The sequence below is a fragment of the Mus musculus genome, chromosome 7 (assembly GCF_000001635.26).
Source record: "Mus musculus strain C57BL/6J chromosome 7, GRCm38.p6 C57BL/6J".
In the NCBI taxonomy this organism is placed as follows: Eukaryota; Metazoa; Chordata; class Mammalia; order Rodentia; family Muridae; genus Mus; species Mus musculus.
Window position 1 is genome coordinate 87,378,544 of NC_000073.6, and position 20,490 is coordinate 87,399,033.

The 20,490-nt window shown below is 37.6% G+C and overlaps 1 protein-coding gene across 7 annotated transcripts in view; it reads left to right on the forward strand.

Moving 5' to 3' along the window:
• Window positions 1–20,167, forward strand: part of Nox4 (NADPH oxidase 4) — a 154,281-nt gene extending 134,114 nt beyond the window's left edge. For 6 of the 7 annotated variants that reach the window (XM_006508012.2, XM_017322347.2, NM_015760.5 and 3 more), the window contains one exon: window positions 18,228–20,167. In XM_006508012.2, the coding sequence (XP_006508075.1) occupies window positions 18,228–18,348 (121 nt within the window). In that variant the 3' untranslated portion in view covers window positions 18,349–20,167. Of the gene's footprint in view, window positions 1–8,386; window positions 8,407–18,227 lie in introns of all 7 variants that reach the window. The other variant, XM_011241854.3, reaches the window with a different exon arrangement.
• The last annotated feature ends 323 nt before the right edge of the window (window positions 20,168–20,490 follow it).

The window sequence follows — 20,490 nt, forward strand, 5'->3', positions numbered from 1 at the left end:
TACAAGAAGCCTACAGAACTCCAAATAGACTGGACCAGAAAAGAAATTCCTCCCGACACATAATAATCAGAACACAAAATGCACTAAATAAAGATAGAATACTAAAAGCAGTAAGGGAAAAAGGTCAAGTAACATATAAAGGCAAGCCTATCAGAATTACACCAGATTTTTCACCAGAGACTATGAAAGCCAGAAGAGCCTGGACAGATGTTATACAGACACTAAGAGAACACAAATGCCAGCCCAGGCTACTATACCCAGCCAAACTCTCAATTACCATAGATGGAGAAACCAAAGTATTCCACGACAAAACTAAATTCACCCATTATCTCTCCACGAATCCAGCCCTTCAAAGGATAATAACAGAAAAAAACCAATACAAGGACGGGAACCACGCCCTAGAAAAAACAAGAAGATAATCCCTCAACAAACCTAAAAGAAGACAACCACAAGAACAGAATGCCAACTTTAACAACAAAAATAACAGGAAGCAACAATTACCTTTCCTTAATATCTCTTAATATCAATGGACTCAATTCCCCAATAAAAAGACATAGACTAACAGACTGGCTACACAAACAGGACCCAACATTCTGCTGCTTACAGGAAACCCATCTCAGGGAAAAAGACAGACACTACCTCAGAGTGAAAGGCTGGAAAACAATTTTCCAAGCAAATGGTCTGAAGAAACAGGCTGGAGTAGCCATTCTAATATCGGATAAAATCGACTTCCAACCCAAAGTTATCAAAAAAGACAAGGAGGGACACTTCATACTCATCAAAGGTAAAATCCTCCAAGAGGAACTCTCAATTCTGAATATCTACGCTCCAAATGCAAGGGCAGCCACATTCATTAAAGACACTTTAGTAAAGCTCAAAGCACACATTGCACCTCACACAATAATAGTGGGAGACCTCAACACACCACTTTCATCAATGGACAGATCGTGGAAACAGAAACTAAACAGGGACACAGTGAAACTAACAGAAGTTATGAAACAAATGGACCTGACAGATATCTACAGAATATTTAATCCTAAAACAAAAGGATATACCTTCTTCTCAGCACCTCACGGGACCTGCTCCAAAATTGACCATATAATTGGTCACAAAATAAGCCTCAACAGATACAAAAATATTGAAATTGTCCCATGTATCCTATCAGACCACCATGGCCTAAGACTGATCTTCAATAACAACATTAAGAATGGAAAGCCAACATTCACGTGGAAACTGAACAACACTCTTCTCAATGATACCTTGGTCAAGGAAGGAATAAAGAAAGAAATTAAAGACTTTTTAGAGTTTAATGAAAATGAAGCCACAACGTACCCAAACCTTTGGGACACAATGAAAGCATTTCTAAGAGGGAAACTCATAGCTCTGAGTACCTCCAAGAAGAAACGGGAGAGAGCACATACTAGCAGCTTGACAACACATCTAAAAGCTCTAGAAAAAAAGGAAGCAAATTCACCCAAGAGGAGTAGACGGCAGGAAATAATCAAACTCAGGGGTGAAATTAACCAAGTGGAAACAAGAAGAACTATTCAAAGAATTAACCAAACGAGGAGTTGGTTCTTTGAGAAAATCAACAAGATAGATAAACCCTTAGCTAGACTCACTAGAGGGCAAAGGGACAAAATCCTAATCAACAAAATCAGAAATGAAAAGGGAGACATAACAACAGATCCTGAAGAAATCCAAAACACCATCAGATCCTTCTACAAAAGCTTATACTCAACAAAACTGGAAAACCTGGACGAAATGGACAAATTTCTGGACAGATACCAGGTACCAAAGTTGAATCAGGATCAAGTTGACCTTCTAAACAGTCCCATATCCCCTAAAGAAATAGAAGCAGTTATTAATAGTCTCCCAACCAAAAAAAGCCCAGGACCAGATGGGTTTAGTGCAGAGTTCTATCAGACCTTCAAAGAAGATCTAATTCCAGTTCTGCACAAACTATTTCACAAGATAGAAGTAGAAGGTACTCTACCCAACTCATTTTATGAAGCCACTATTACTCTGATACCTAAACCACAGAAAGATCCAACAAAGATAGAGAACTTCAGACCAATTTCTCTTATGAATATCGATGCAAAAATCCTTAATAAAATTCTCGCTAACCGAATCCAAGAACACATTAAAGAAATCATCCATCCTGACCAAGTAGGTTTTATTCCAGGGATGCAGGGATGGTTTAATATACGAAAATCCATCAATGTAATCCATTATATAAACAAACTCAAAGACAAAAACCACATGATCATCTCGTTAGATGCAGAGAAAGCATTTGACAAGATCCAACACCCATTCATGATAAAAGTTTTGGAAAGATCAGGAATTCAAGGCCCATACCTAAACATAATAAAAGCAATCTACAGCAAACCAGTAGCCAACATCAAAGTAAATGGAGAGAAGCTGGAAGCAATCCCACTAAAATCAGGGACTAGACAAGGCTGCCCACTTTCTCCCTACCTTTTCAACATAGTACTTGAAGTATTAGCCAGAGCAATTCGACAACAAAAGGAGATCAAGGGGATACAAATTGGAAAAGAGGAAGTCAAAATATCACTTTTTGCAGATGATATGATAGTATATATAAGTGACCCTAAAAATTCCACCAGAGAACTCCTAAACCTGATAAACAGCTTTGGTGAAGTAGCTGGATATAAAATTAACTCAAACAAGTCAATGGCCTTTCTCTACACAAAGAATAAACAGGCTGAGAAAGAAATTAGGGAAACAACACCCTTCTCAATAGTCACAAATAATATAAAATATCTCGGCGTGACTCTAACTAAGGAAGTAAAAGATCTGTATGATAAAAACTTCAAGTCTCTGAAGAAAGAAATTAAAGAAGATCTCAGAAGATGGAAAGATCTCCCATGCTCATGGATTGGCAGGATCAACATTGTAAAAATGGCTATCTTGCCAAAAGCAATCTACAGATTCAATGCAATCCCCATCAAAATTCCAACTCAATTCTTCAACGAATTAGAAGGAGCAATTTGCAAATTCATCTGGAATAACAAAAAACCTAGGATAGCAAAAACTCTTCTCAAGGATAAAAGAACCTCTGGTGGAATCACCATGCCTGACCTAAAGCTTTACTACAGGGCAATTGTGATAAAAACTGCATGGTACTGGTATAGAGACAGACAAGTAGACCAATGGAATAGAATTGAAGACCCAGAAATGAACCCACACACCTATGGTCACTTGATCTTCGACAAGGGAGCTAAAACCATCCAGTGGAAGAAAGACAGCATTTTCAACAATTGGTGCTGGCACAACTGGTTGTTATCATGTAGAAGAATGCGAATCGATCCATACTTATCTCCTTGTACTAAGGTCAAATCTAAGTGGATCAAGGAACTTCACATAAAACCAGAGACACTGAAACTTATAGAGGAGAAAGTGGGGAAAAGCCTTGAAGATATGGGTACAGGGGAAAGATTCCTGAACAGAACAGCAATGGCTTGCTCTGTAAGATCGAGAATTGACAAATGGGACCTAATGAAACTCCAAAGTTTCTGCAAGGCAAAAGACACCGTCAATAGGACAAAAAGACCACCAACAGATTGGGAAAGGATCTTTACCTATCCTAAATCAGATAGGGGACTAATATCCAACATATATAAAGAACTCAAGAAGGTGGACTTCAGAAAATCAAATAACCCCATTAAAAAATGGGGCTCAGAACTGAACAAAGAATTCTCACCTGAGGAATACCGAATGGCAGAGAAGCACCTGAAAAAATGCTCAACATCCTTAATCATCAGGGAAATGCAAATCAAAACAACCCTGAGATTCCACCTCACACCAGTCAGAATGGCTAAGATCAAAAATTCAGGTGACAGCAGATGCTGGCGTGGATGTGGAGAAAGAGGAACACTCCTCCATTGTTGGTGGGATTGCAGGCTTGTACAACCACTCTGGAGATCAGTCTGGCGGTTCCTCAGAAAACTGGATATAGTACTACCGGAGGATCCAGCAATACCTCTCCTGGGCATATATCCAGAAGATGCCCCAACTGGTAAGAAGGACACATGCTCCACTATGTTCATAGCAGCCTTATTTATAATAGCCAGAAGCTGGAAGGAACCCAGATGCCCCTCAACAGAGGAATGGATACAGAAGATGTGGTACATCTACACAATGGAGTACTACTCAGCTATTAAAAAGAATGAATTTATGAAATTCCTGGCCAAATGGATGGACCTGGAGGGCATCATCCTGAGTGAGGTAACACATTCACAAAGGAACTCACACAATATGTACTCACTGATAAGTGGATATTAGCCCAAAACCTAAGATACCCAAGATATAAGATACAATTTCCTAAACACATGAAACTCAAGAAAAATGAAGACTGAAGTGTGAACACTATGCCCCTCCTTAGAAGTGGGAGCAAAACACCCTTGGAAGGAGTTACAGAGACAAAGTTTGGAGCTGAGATAAAAGGATGGACCATGTAGACACTACCATATCCGGGGATCCATCCCATAATCAGCTTCCAAATGCTGACACCATTGCATACACTAGCAAGATTATGCTGAAAGGACCCTGATATAGCTGTCTCTTGTCAGAGTATGCCTGGGCCTAGCAAGCATAGAAGTGGATGCTCACAGTCGGCTATTGGATGGATCACATGGCCCCCAATGAAGGAGCTAGAGAAAGTACCAAAGAAGCTAAAGGGATCTGCAACACTATAGGTGGAACAACATTATGAACTAACCAGTACCCCGGAGCTCTTGACTCTAGCTGCATATGCATCAAAAGATGGCCTAGTCGGCCATCACTGGAAAGAGAGGCCCATTGGACACGCAAACTTTATATGCCCCAGTACAGGGGAACGCCAGGGCCATAAAAGGGGAGTGGGTGGGTAGGGGAGAGGGGGTGGGTGGCTATGGGGGACTTTTGGTATAGCATTGCAAATGTAAATGAGCGAAATACCTAATAAAAAATGGAAAAAAAAAAAAAAAAAAAAAAAAAAAAAAAAAAAGAAAGTAAAGAAAGCAAATTCATGTCTGAAGTTCCTGCCTTTAGGAAATAAGAATTTAAAAAGCAGTAAATTCCAAGCTGACACAGACAACACTGGATTTTTTTTTCATATTTTCTTATATTATAGAAGTTATCACTGTAGAAATTCTAGGAAAATTTCACATACACGAACATACACACACACATACACACACACACAGCAGCAGCACACACAATAGAAACAATCTGAATTCCAGGAACAAAGACAGTGTATTTCCTCCTAGAAAGCTGGTGGGTACATTCCCTCTACGTACAAACAGCAGCAATTGCAGCTACTGTTTGACCTTCATAAGGCTCATTTCTAAAATGCACTTATACTCTACCGTGGCTGTGACATCATACATGTGACCATGACCTACATTGGAGCTACTTCCATTTTTAATTAATCTATAAATAAACTGCAGAGAACATCTTTGTCCATAAAATCATTCCATACTTTGAATCACTTCGATAGACAACCTCTAAAACTGTAGCTGCATAATTCTGTTAAGGAGGACAATTGCTGAGCACGGCTTTTGTTTTTGATTGTGGCTGCCTCAGATGAAGTCTTACTGTACAATCTGGACTGGCCTTGACTTTACAGTCCTCCTGCCTTCGCCTCCTGAGTTCTAGGATTATTGCCAGGAGCCGCTGCATCTGATTGTTGTTGAACACTTTTAATGCTTTTGACCCTTACCATTTTATATCTATACATATGAGCATGTGCATGTGTGTGCATGTATGTGTAATAACATTTTTTGCCTGTAGCATTTTTAAGATGTATGACTTATGACTTAAAGGAAAAATCTTTAATTAACAAATGAAAGCCTAGTGTCTTCATGTGTGCTGTTTCTTTACTAATGCCAAAGCTAAATAGGGTTTTGTATATTTGTTAATTATTTTATTATTTACTTTGTAGTGTTTATTTTTCTTTTGTACATTTATCTTTTGGAATTACATGCTCCACAATTTTTATATTATTTTAATATTTAAATAGTAAAGATTTTAATATTCCCATTTAAAACTTTCTATTACATTTTAACTGTGTTTAGTAATTTTATAAAATTTATTAATGGAAAAAAAAAAACATATACCATCACCACCTGGATTAACATGAATATTTATAGTCATGGTATATATCAAACGATCTGTATAAAATATTTTCAGCATCAATTTGGGTAAATAAGAGAAAGTCACCAATGCATCTAGCAATAGTCACATTCAGAAATTTAATTTTGTACTTTATTATTATATTGAAATTTTTTTATTCTTCAAAATCTCCCAATTTTTTTTGCCTTTTTAAAATATTTTTATTACATATTTTCCTCAATTACATTTCCAATACTATCCCAAAAGTCCCCCCCCCCCAATCCCCTACTCACTCATTCCCATTTTTTGGCCTTGGCATTCCCCTGTACTGGGGCATATAAAGTTTGCCTGTCCAATGGGCCTCTCTTTCCAGTGATGGCCGACTAGGCCATCTTTTGATACATATGCAGCTAGAGACAAGGGCTCCGGGGTACTGGTTAGTTCATAATGTTGCACCTACAGGGTCGCAGATCTCTTTAGCTCCTTGGATACTTTCTCTAGCTCCTCCATTGGGGGCCCTGTGATCCAATCCAATAGTTGACTGTGAGCATCCACTTCTGTGTTTGCTAGGCCCCGGCCTAGTCTCAGAAGAGACAGCTATATCACGGTCCTTGCATCAAACACTTGCTAGTGTATGCAATGGTGTCATCTTTGGAGGCTAATTATGGGACGGATCCCTGGATATGGCAGTCTCTAGATGGTCCATCTTTTTGTCTCAGCTCCAAACTTTGTCTCTGTAACTCCTTCCATGGGTGATTGTTTCCAATTCTAAGAAGGGGCAAAGTGTCCACACTTTGGTCTTCATTCTTCTTCAGTTTCATGTGTTTTGCAAATTGTACCTTATATCTCACTATACTAAGTTTCTGGGCTAATATCCACTTATCAGTGAGTACATATCATTTGAGTTCTTTTGTGATTGTGTTACCTCACTCAGGATGATTCCCTCCAGGTCCAACCATTTGCCTAGGAATTTCATAAATTCATTCTTTTTAATAGCTGAGTTTTTAACCATTTATTTTAACGTAAGCTTTCTAAGGCAGGAGTATTTCCAAAATGTATTTTTCCTTCGAACAAAGATGGTTCTATCAAGACTATTAGCATATTGAATGTGTGTCTATGATCTGAAGAAGTAACAGTGGATTTACATTATGATGGAGACACATCAGGCCATTTGTCATCATTCCACATATCATAGTGAAGAGCAGCAACTCTAAAATGCCCAGAAGTTTAAAAACTGTGTGTACATGAAGATCATTTTTTAACTGATTATTGTATTGATTTACATTTTAAATGTTGCTCCCTTGCTGGTTTTCCCTCCTCAAATTTCTCATCTCATACCACTTCCCCTTTGCCTCTATGAGAGTGCTCCCCCACTCCCACCCACCCCCACCCATTTCTGCCTCACTGCCCTAGCATTCTCTTATGCTGGGTATCGAGCCTCCACAAGACCAAAGGCCTCACCTCCCTTGATGCCAAATAAGGCACTACTCTGTTACATATGTAGCTGGAGCCATGGGTCCCTCCATGTGTACTCTTTGGTTGGTGGTATAGTCCCTGGGAGCTCTAGCGGTTCTGGTTAGTTGATATTGTTGTTCTTCCTATGGACTTGCAATCCCCTTCAGCATCTTCAGTCCTTACCCTAAATCTCCCATTGGGGTCCCAGTGCTCAGTAGGATTGGCTGTATCTACATCTGTCTTAGGCGCTGTCAAAGCCTCTCAGGGGGTTGTTATGCCAGGCTCCTGCCAGCAAGCACTTCTTTGCATCAGCAGTAGTGTCTGGTTAGGTGTCTGCAGATGATATAGATCCCTCGGTGGGGCTATGGACTATTCTTAAGTCTCTGCTGCATTATTTGTCCCTGCATTTTCATTAGATAGGAACAATTCTGGGTTAAATTTTTGAGATGGGCAAGTGGCCTCATCCCTTAACTGGGGGCTGTTACTAGATATGCTCTCTACAGGTTCTATCTCCCCTTTGTTGGGTACTTCAGTTAATGTCATCCCCATTAGTTTCTGGAAACCTCTTGGTTCCCTGGCATCAGGGACTTTGTAGTGGCTACCCCAGTTCCTCATCCCCCACTACTACATATTTCTGTTCAACTTTCTGATCCTTTGGACTTTGCTCCTGTCTCTCTCTATTACTGATCCTGCCCCCATTTTTCCCTCCTCCTCTCTCCCAACCAGCTCTTTCCCTCCCTCTACCTCCTGTGATTATTTTGTTCTCCCTTCTAAGTAGGATTAAAGCATTCACATTTTGGTTTTCCTCCTTCTCAAGCTTCATATGGTGTGTGAATTGTGAGTATTCTGAGCTTTTGCGCTAATTATTAGTGAGTACATACCTTGTGTGTTCTTTTGTGTCTGTGTTACTTCACTCAAGGTGATATTTCTAGTTCCATCCATTTGCCTGTGAATTGCATGACATCTTTGTTTTTAATAGCTGTGTAGTACTACCACATTTTCTATATCCATTCTTCCACTGAGGGACAACTGGGTTGTTTCCAACTTCTGGCTATAATAAATAAGGTTGCTATGAACATAGTGGAGCATGTGTCCTTATTATATGTTGGAATATCTTTTGAGTATATGCCCAGTAGTGGGATAGCTGAGTTTTTAGGCAGAACTATTTCCAGTTCTCTGAGGAACTGCTAGATTGATTTCCAGAGTGGTTGTACCAGGTTGCAGTCCCACCAGCAATGGAGGAGTATTCCTCTTTCTCCACATCCTCGCCAGCATCTGCTGTCACCTGAGTTTTTGATCTTAGCCATTCTGACTGGTGTTAGGTGGAATCTCAGGGACATTTTGATTTGCTTTTCCCTGATGACTAAGGATGTTGAACATTTCTTTATGTGCTTCTAGGCCAATCAAGATTCCTCAGTTGAGAATTCTTTTTTACCTCTGTACCCCATTTTTAATAAGATTATTTGGTTCTCTGAGCCTAGCTACTTGAGTTATTTGTATATATTTGGTATTAGCCCTCTTCTGAATGTAGGGTTGGTAAAGACATTTTCCTAATATATAGGTTGCCATTTTGTCATATTGACAGTGTCCTTTGCCTTACAGAAGCTTTTCAATTTTATGAGATCCCATCTGTCAATTGTTGATCTTAGAACCTGAGCTATTGGTGTTCTGTTTTAAGTTTATGACATGAGTTTAATTTTTCCACAGTCTTGCCTTAGTTCAATATCAGAGAGGCATTTACTCAACTGAGATTCCTTCTTCCCAGATGACCCTACTTAGTATGAAAATGACCAACAGACAATCAGCACAAAGACATTTACACAGGTTCTCAGAATGTCTTTAAGAATTCATGACAATAAAATAGCAGCCCCCTTCTGAGCTATATCAATATAAGAAACATTTTCTTGACTAATGACTGATATGGCCAGCCTCTGTGGGCAGTGCCACCCTAGGCAGATGGTACTGGGATGTATAAATGGTAACCTAAGCAAGCCCTTCAGATCAATCCAGTGAGCAGAGTTCTTCCATGGTCTCTGCTTCCGTTTCTGCCTACAGTTCTGACCTGAAGTTTCTGCCCCAGTGTCTCTTCATTATGGGCTTATGAGCTATAAGATTAAATGAATCTTTTCCTCTCTAAATTGCTTTTGCTCATTATATTTCTCATAACAATAGAAAATAGTGTGTAAATTCATAGACATACAAACATATGAAGCATAAGCTTTAATTTTTTAAAACAAAAACTATATTGACCCTACAGTAGATAATTATATATTTTGTAAAAATATTTTCAATTTTTTCTTCAGTTAACTTTTAATGATGTTCTTATGTTTTCATCATGGATAATTTTTATTTAATCTTAAAAATTTCTCTATGACCCTACTTTGTATCTCACTTTTATTACATTTTTCATTATTATACAGGTCTAAAAAAACATTAATTTTAATATGATTTTTCTTTTGTTCTTGCTGTATTTAGAGTGATTCTGATCAGCTTCCAAATATGCAAGTGTTTTTCAATTATATTTTGATTATTGATACAGATTTGCTTGAAAAATCTTCCAAGCTTTAAACTGGAGACGTGCACACCCTGTCAAATTTATATATATATATGTACATAAATATACATATATATATATGTATATTTATATATGTATATAAATGTACAAACTGCTTTTTTCTTTTACTGAAAATAGACACTTTTTAAATATAACATAATATGATTATGGTTTCTCTTCCCTCTACTCCTCCAAGTTATAAGACCTTCACCTCCCATATGGATCCATAGCCCTTTTCTGCCTCTCATTAAAAAACAAACCGGCTTCTAAGGTATAATAATTAATATAATATGACATGACATGATAAAAACAAAGGTATACAGATAAGAATGAGACAAAGAAGCAGCAGGAAAAGCACACAAGAAAAGTCACAAAAAAAGGGGGCACAGGTGTAGAGACCAGTTTTTCAAATACTCAGGAGTCCTATAAATGACACTTACCTGAAAGCCATAATATGTATACGAATGACTTGTAAGTTAAATTTAAAAAATAGTGATAAATTTTTTTTTTAAATCCTTAATGTGACCTTATGAGACAAAGAACCTCCAAAACTGCTATTGAATTTACTTTCTCTTGGCCATCTACTCCTGGACTTGTAGACTACTTTCAAGATTAGTGTGTTTCTCCAGTTAGACACCCTTGGAGAAAATTAAAACTTCATTTGCAAGGGGTTATTAATTGGACATGGCTTCTATTTAGGGATGGGGACATGTGTCCACTTCTTTCAGCTCTAGGAACACATTGGTACATACCCGTGCATTCCCTGCATATACTGCTACAGTCTCCATGAGTTCATATGTACATCAGTTGTGTTGTATTTAGAAGGCTTTCTTTCCTTGGTGTCCTCCATCATTAATGGCTTTTTCACTCTCTCTGCATCCTCTTTCTCAGGGTTTTCTGAGCCCTGAATGGAGGGATTTGATGGAGACATCCCATTTAGGGCTGTGTTTCAGTCATTCACTCTCTGAATATTCCTTGATTGGTCTGTGTGTTTGTTCTAATATGCTGTAGGAAGAAACTTCTCTGATGATGGCTGAGCAAGGCTCTGATCTGTGAATATAACAGAATGTCAGTGGGAGCCATTTTATTGATACATCTCTTTAGCAGAATAGTGGTATTAAGTTTTACCCCATGTCCCTGGACTACCACACAAGTTCCTAGTCACCCAGACAGTATCATCTATGGGTTCCATCTCCTGCAGCAGGCTTTAACTCAAATCAGACATTGCTTGGTTACTCCCACAAGCTTTGTACCACAACTGCTCTAACTTGACTTGCAATAATATCTCCACTGTAGATAAGTTTTGTAACTGGTGTGGTGTTTCTCTTTGGATAACATGCAGCGTACCGTACATGTTGAGCAATGGGGTTTTACCATCAGTGTGTGAAGATCAGCCTGCAGACCTGCCAACAGCCTGGGTAGTTTGGGCATTCTCATGGGTTCCCTTTGAACAACAACTCTGTTAACTATAACCCAGTCCTGCTCCTGGAAGCTTCATTTGGTGACAAGAAAAGTACAGGTGTGGCTCTGTCTCCCATATGATATTGTGATCACCTTTATGTTTATATATATTTTAGGAAGCTTCTACTATATTAAGTTTCCATACTACCACTCAACAGTTCCTTAATTTTAGCTGTTCTTCCATGTTTCCTTCCTCATGCCCTTCTTCCACCCCACTCCCTAGATGGATAGTTTGGAACCTTTATAAGACAGGGGCAAGCATGAGAAAGTTAGTTCATTTAGGAGCATGTTTAAGATAGGCAAAGCAAGTAGGAATGACAGATTCTGTCTGTTTATTCACTTGATATTGGAGTGAAAAAAACTTCTGCTTCCACTTTGTGCATCTGGATTGTTAATTTGACAGAATTTAGTCTCATCCTAGAAATAAATCTCTGGACATTTGTGTGAGGGTTTTTATAGAGACATTGACCTAATGTGAAAAAAGCCACTATGAAAGTATCACCATTCAATTTGGTTGCTGTCTCAGAACAGAGTTGAGCACCCCCATTCATTTCTCCCTGATTCTTGACTATGGGCATGATGGTACTAATCACCACATGTTCCTATAGTTGTGCCTTTCCTACCAGAATGTGCTATACCCACAAACTATAAGGGAAAAAAAGAAAGACTGTTAAAAATAATATTCACTTTTTAAAGCTTACTCCATTCAGTTTCATTGTCCAGGATATGGTCTGTCTAGTATATATATTTGACATTTTTTTATTTCACTATTGTTGACTAGCTGAATCATAAATAAGAGATGATAATAGTTTTAATGATAGTGTTTAATATTTTAGTATACTTATGGCCTTCCTGTTTACTTTTCTCAATGTTTTGAAATCAACTATAGTTTTGGGTCTATGGGTCCTTGAAATGCTATATATTTTTATTTCATGTACATTAAAAGTTTAACTCAATTTATTTTTAATTTAATAGAGATATGGTTGGGTTTAAGCATGTCAGTTAATCGTAGAATGTTCATGTGTTCATCATTTTGTTATCTTCTACATTTTTTTTGGATTGATTACTTTTATGATAGTGCTTTCTCCAGTATTGATATATTTGTTGTGTCTTTGTGTATTATTCCTTTCTGAAATAGCAGCTTTAAACAATTGGTTACCAACCTTTTTCTTTGAGCATCAGTGGGTAACTAAATACCCAAGCTCTTGAGTCCATTCCCAAATCTCCAGTACTGAAGCTCTTAGATCTGTAGAGCTGAGTTCTGTAAAGATTGTATGGGGATTGTAATAGTCAAAAATGGAGGAATTTTGTCCTAGATGTACACTATAGTTTGTCATGTTTTTAATTAATTATTTATTTACTTATATCCCAAATGTTCCTCCCACCTGGTTCCTCTTCCAAGAATTCTTCACTCCATCCCCTTTACCTCTGAGGGGATGCTAACTGCCACCCAGGCATCTCCCTTCCCTAGGCCATTAAGTCTCTACAGTGTTAAGTGAATCCTCTCCCACTGAGACCAGACAAGGGTGTCCTCTGCTACATATTTGTCAGGGAACTATGACCAACCTGTGTTCTTTGGTTGGTGGCTTAGTCTCTGTGAGATCCCAGGAGCCAGGTTAGTTAACACTGTTGGTCTTCCTATGGGGATGGAATCCCCTTCAGATCCTTCAATCCTTCTCCTAACTCTTCCATAGGAGTCCCCAACCTCAATCCAATGGTTGGTTGTAGCAGCTATCTCAGTCAACTGCTGGTAGAGCCTCTCAGAGAACAATCATGTTAGGGTCCTTCTGCAAGCACATGGCATCAGGAATAGTTTCAGAGATTGTTGCCTGCCCATGGGATGTATTCCAAGTTAGGACAATCACTGGATGGCCTGCCCTTCAGTCTCTGCTACAACTTTGCCCTGCATTTCTTTTAGTGAGGAACAATTCTGGATCAAAAATTTTAAAGGTGTGTTCCACTAAGGGCCTTGTCTATCTAATGGATATGTTTTTTTTTTCAGGTTCCCATCTCCTGCTCACTGTTGGGCACGTTGGCTAAGGTCACCCCCATTGAGTACTGCAAGCCTCTCATATATTCTACTTTAACCCTCTTTTATCCCTTTAAGTAATACCATCCTCTCTTCATTCATTTTTCTGGTACTGTCACTTACCTGGCCATAAACCTCATTCTTAGAATTTTTTTATTTGTTTTCAACAGTCAATAAAGTGTTGAAGAGATTAAAAACTATACAAAAGTGAACTGTACATTTATCTATATGTTAATGTGGCCTGATCCATCCAGAATTTATCATGCCTACTGCTAAATCTAAACTAAACTGTTTCTATTCTGTGTCTTTTTTTCACAGCCAATGCTCTGCTGTGTCAGGTTGACAAGTACAGCTAACCAGAATACCATTGGATAATATTTTGCTTCTTCATAAAGAATTTCAGATAACTTTCCTTATAATAGTGGTTTTCTTTCAGTAAATTCAGGTTTTGCTAGAAAGCTTTCGATTCTGTTTTGACTTTCAAAGACATTCCTATGTAGATACAGCTTATTACACAATATTTGGAATTTTGCTTTGTTGGCACTTTCAGATATCTGGCACTCTACTACTTCCTGATATGTTTATTTTGAAGCAAATGCCTATTACCAACTTCACATTTTGTCCTCTCTTTAACATGCATAGTATATGGATTTTATCCCTTTCTAGGTACTGCTCAATGTTTCTCTTTGTTGTACCTTTTCAGCATTTTCTTAAGGTCCAGGAGATTCTTGGATCGATGCATTGGGGGGGGGGGTTTACATCAAATTTGAGAGATGCTTTGTGGAAAACTATTCAGCTTTGTCCAATTCTTAAATTCTGTCTTCGCTCCCATTGGTATAGCAGTTACACACGTGTTAAAACAGTTGTTATCCATAAGACTGCTGGCAATATTTTTCTTAGTCTTTGTGGAATTTGATTTGGATAGATTCTAATGTTATGTCTCCCAATTTATTTCTCCTTTCTTTGTCAATGCCTGTTACTATATTATGAACCTATCTAGTTCACTAACCACTTAGAAATTGTATTAAATCCTTGAAATGTAACTATGCATTTTAAACACATCTTTCCTTTCTCTTTTAAGGAAACACACTGTCCCCCCATTTTGAAGATGGCTGCCTTCCTTCTGTCCCTTCAGATGACCTTGTTTTTCTGTTTGCACACAATACTAGCATTCAAACTCCCTCTAATTATCCTACTTATTGTACTTGAGCTCATACTTCCTATTTGATTTTGACTTAATCATTTCTTAAGTGCCCTATGTCCAATAATAGTCACATTTTGAAGTTATGACAGTAACGTAAGCGTGGAGGGAAACAAATCAGTTTAAAAATATTCCTGGGTAGGTACTATCTTTCTTTTAGATTTCTGAGAGAGGGTGTATGTGAGAGAGAGAAGGAGGGGTGCGTGCTCAGTACATGGTGATACACTCACCTGTACACACAGCTCTTTCTGATAACATTTAAGTGCCTGCCTATTTTAAGGTTTGGCCAATTTTAAATTATTTTCAAGTGTATTGGGCTTGTTACACCATGAAGCTCCACTATTTTGGTTCAATTTGTTCTTTAAAAGGAATGCCTGCTTTGTGATTTCATATTATAGACTTGGATCAGCTTGAAGTCTATGGCTAATTTTAACATCTCCACTACAAAAAAGGGGATACATAGAGGAACACTAACTAGGGATTGTGAGGTCTTGTGGTTTTAGAAATTCCTCGAAAGAGTTTAACCTATTAATCTCTTGTAGTCCTTGACCAAATTTATGTGGTTTCTTTTTTTTTTTTTCATATAACCCTATTTCTTTTTCCTGCCAAGGACTTGAGATTTCTCCTTTCCAGCACTTTGGCTCTTCTTGCTGTATATTTCTCATCTCTTTAATCTGTCACATAATTGATAGGTGCTTTGGTCTCAAAAAACTCATTTGTGTTGTTATTCTTGTTGCTTTGGTTTGGTTTGGTTTGGTTTGGTTTGGTTTGGTTTGGTTTGGTTTGGTTTGATTTGATTTGGTTTGGTTTGGTTGGTCTCTTTAACCCAGTGATACTTTTGTAGTTCCCCACATAATTCTTTGACATACAGTTTGTTGCCAGGAACAAGAAAGGTAAATGTAGGTTTAATTTGTTTTCTTGATATTTTTTCCCCATTATAGTATGTGTTCAGTTTCTGAAATGCCTGCTTCACATATTTTTGGGATATTTGACAGATAGATATATGGATGGATAGATACATAGATAGATAGATAGATAGATAGATAGATAGATAGATAGATAGATAGATAATATAGATAAAATGTTTGAGAGTTTTATGCATCTATAAAGTGTATTTTGATCATAGTTTACTCCGGCTCCTCCTAACTTCTCTCAGAGTCCCATTTCCCTCACTTCACATCATTTTAAAACAACAACAAAATCCAGTTTATACTGTCTTCATACAAATGTGTAGGATGGAAACCTACCAGGAGCCAGACCCTTAAGAAAGCTGTCTATCCCTCCTCAGTATCCTTCAACTGTCGTTAACTCTTCAGTTCAGGGTGGTGTCTCTTGAAGCCTCCCTCCATGCTTCAGTGCTGACTTTCCTGTTCTTGTGTAGGTCTTGTGCAGACAAACACAGCTGTTATCATGAGTGTAACAGTCTTGTCATGTTCAGAGATTTTCACTACAGCTCTCCCTATACTCTGGTACTTAAAAATCACCCCTTCTTCCATCATGGTCCCATAGCCTTAGGTAGAAGATGTGTATAGATGCCACATATATGGAAGAGCACTTCACAGACACTAACTATCTGAACTTTGACCATTTGTAAGTTTCTACATTAACAACAACCTATTGCACCATTTTCTTCTGAGTTCTCAGGTCTGAACTAATTATGGTTATAAAGATATCAACTTAGTACTATGTCCATTTAGCAGAATAATTGTAGGAAGTTCACCCCTAGAGCCTGTTAGCTTCCCTGCCATGTCTTCTTATGCAGATGTAGAGTACAAGGCATGCATTTTGCCTTTGAAGTAGGTTTTAAACTTAATCAGAAAGCAGCTAGTTTCGCATAATATTTTTGCCACTAGTAACCATGGGCATATTTTACCCATTGATTCTTATTGTAGATCTCAGTGTTCGCAGTTGGGTAAGACTCTTAATAACATTTATGTCCAGCAGGCTACATAGAATCATTTTGGAAGATGAAAGATACCTATGAAGGCGAAAGCTTCCTCATCAGGAGCAACTTGACTTCTCTATGTCCTGTGACAAAAGTGTATAGTGTCTTCAGTAATAATGTCTTACTGTCAAATTCTGGTGGGGCACCAAGGAGTGTGACAACAACATTCATTGTTTGGTAGTCTCTGGAATAGCCCTGTACAGCATCTCAGGAAAAGCTACCCAAGCCTGATTCCAAGTTTTTCATTTGTCATCCTGTGGCTTCTTGGAGATGCATAATGTCCTGTGTACAGTAATAACAATTAACCGTAAAATTATATGTATGGGTAGGTAAAGTACATATAATAGAAGGTTTCTCATAATTGCAGGTTTGAAGATCAAGGTCAGGACTTTGTGCCTGCAAGGAAACAGCACTTACACAGAGGTGCACCTAAGGCTCTTTCTTTCTTCTCTAATGGAAAAGGATATCTCCATTTTACCATCATGACTTTAAAGAAATGTTGTTTTCATGGTTCTCCTTTAATTTTTTAAGTGAAAGTCAATAAAAAATGTTTTATCTGGTTATACAAGTTTAAATAAAATGGGGTCTTTGTCTTCGGCTCCCAATTATGCTGAGGTAATGAGAGCATACTGCATTTGTCTTCATTGAGATAAGAATTAAACATTTGTTATCACAAAAGGAAGTTAGTACATATCAATAAACCTTAGAGCAAAATCAATTCTACATATTTAATTCTTGAATTTTATTTTTCCTATTTGTTAAAGATACATTTTGTTTTCTGTTTTGTTTTTTGTTTGTTTGTTTGTTTGGGGGGGGGGGTCAAGACAGGGTTTCTCTGTGTAGCCCTGGCTGTCCTGGAACTCCCTTTGTAGACAAGGCTGGCCTCGAACTCAGAAATCCACCTGCCTCTGCCTCCTGAGTGCTGGGATTATAGGCGTGCGCCACCAGTAGGTTTTATATTACATAATAATAAGAGTCCATTTATCATTTCTCATGAACACAGCAGTGCAAAAACTAAAAATGTATATGTAGATGCATGTGTGGGTTTTTTTTTTTCAGGTGCATTAAAATGTTGGTTTCCAACATTGATAATCATTCTGTCTCTGTCTCTCAGTGTCTCTGTCTCTCTGTCTCTGTCTCTCATGAAACTCAATGTGAAAAACTTAGAAAAATTTTTTATAAAATACAAATTAAAGATTTGGCATCTGTTCACTCTCTTAGTGTGGTTACCAGTGGCATGTGGGGATAATACAAAACACACTGCATAATTTCTAGCAGCCAATTTATGCCCATAGTTACATTTTTTCCTGAATCCAACTATGAATATCATAATTGGAAAATGGTTTTAAGATGAAAAGGAACAAGAAATTAACTTTGCAAATACTTTAAACCCGTGCTCATACAGTAGGCTTCTTGTCCTGTTCTGCCAAATTTTGTACCTGATTTCCTACTTCTCTTCTCTTTCCAGGAAAACAGTTGGAGTTTTCTGCTGTGGACCCAGTTCTATTTCCAAGACTCTTCATAGTTTGAGTAACCGGAACAACTCATATGGGACAAAATTTGAATACAATAAAGAATCCTTCAGCTGAAACCTTAGGAGACTACTGGGGACTTTAAAGAGGAACAAGTGCAATTTCTAAGACTTAGAAACTCAGCTGAATCAAACAGCTGTGCTATGCCAAAGAATACCAAGGGTTTGCTATTTATGATTATTTAAAATGAGAATTCAGAAAATGTGGCAAAATGGCATGGTTAATCTGCGAGCCAAAGGGGCCCTGAAGAATATCTGATGTGGTGATTCACATTTTGATGAGCAAATTAAAAGAATGCCGTTAGACGCACGCTGTTGATTTTTATGGGAAATTCAAGAAGTCTCTTACAAGGAGCTGAACTCACTTACACTGAAGCTGATAGCTGCAGCCCTCTTTAAATTGTTTTCGGTTGAACACATTCAAGATTGAACAAAATTAAAAATTCATTGAAACTCAGACTCCATTTTCTAGGTTGTGCATAAGTGGAGTAGCTTTCATTTGGATAGGCTCCAGGCAAACACTGGGAGGTTGAAACTGTAGCACAAAACTTTGTATCGATACGGGTACTTCATATCTGCTGCTTCACTACTGACTCTCCTGCCTCGCTGCAGTGTTCCTAATCTATATGCTCACAAAGCTTATACCCATGTGGATGTAGTATCTACTTATGTTTGCATCTTATCCTCCGTCTAGGAAAATCTGCTCCCCCTTAGCCAATCTTGGACACAATTATTTAATAGAACTGTTTGATCACCGATTTGTTCAATTTAGTCCCATGGCTTAGTAATGAAAATGTGCTTTAAGCTTATCCTTAAAAACCAAAGAGCTTTGTATCTTGCACCAAACACAGAAGCACAAGACCTCTCTCCTTTGACTCACTTTGATTTCAGATAAGAGATGCTGAATTCATGGAGTGATACCCTGCTTTGCTTTCTACAAAAGTAGAACTTCTTCAGTATTTATTCAAATTTCAGTTTAGAATCACTAATATTATTTTTGCACTGTTTGATATCACGGTGAGTTACTAGATTTAAGTCCCCTGTTCATGTGATCCAATCAGTTTATCACCTATTTTTTAATATTCAGGAATCAGAAGGAAAATTTACTACCTTAAGAAAGAAGATATTCATACAGTTTATCAACTTAATTTGGTATATAATTATTAATGCTATCAAATAGGACACATTGCTGAAATTAGTACCTTAACTTATGCTTGGTAATCTTTTGTATATCACATGATTACAATAAATCCTGTTATTATTTGGATTTCATGTGATTCAGTACTAACAGACAAGCATACTAAAACATTTAGCATCAAATAACCACCTGTATATTTAGTTACACATATATTTTTTTTATCCTTGGAACACTTTCCTATCCCTCCTATGGGCAATGTGCAATGCTCATGTAGACTGAACTGTGGAGACATAAACTATGACATCATAGCAATGCTGTCTAGATTACAAAGAGTTTTCACAAAACACATACTACAAAAATAAAAATAAAAATAAACCTCATAAAAAAAAACTTGGGCTTGTCCAGGCTTGATGTGCAATACTGATTCCTTACCAATCATAACTTATTTTTATGCCTATGTGAATTCATCACATTTCAAAAATTCAGGTCAAACTTACAAAACAAGATGATATTTCAGACTTGTGTGCTATGTTGAGTGAACTTCCTTGCCTAATCTAAACTCCAGTGCATGTTCAAGGATCTATATGTTAAACATGGTATATTTTTGAACAGGAATAAATTAAAGCTTTATCACACATATAGAAGACAGCTTCATTTCTTTTTAGATTCTATGGTGGTGGTTACTGTTGTATAAATCTTAAATCACGAATTTTGATGGTAATAAATATTAAAATTAAAATGGTGTCTGTGGAATTTCTATAAGTTTACAGATAAATTAGTAATTCCAAGGAGAGGTGGTTGTTGGTTTGTGAAAAAAGAAAAATAATTGAAGGAGTACTGCCTAACTACACACTGGCATAATAATCTTGAGAATGTGCATTCTACAGCTGTTAATGTCATAGTCCAGTCATGTGAATGCGGCAAATTACTTCTCACACTGGCCATTAGATTTTGCCTTTGAGCCTGGTGAGGAATATAAAATAGTACTTACTTTCTCAATTGTTTTGAAACAAAGCCTCATATTGAATGAGTCATTCTCAAATTTGCTATGTAGCCAAAGAT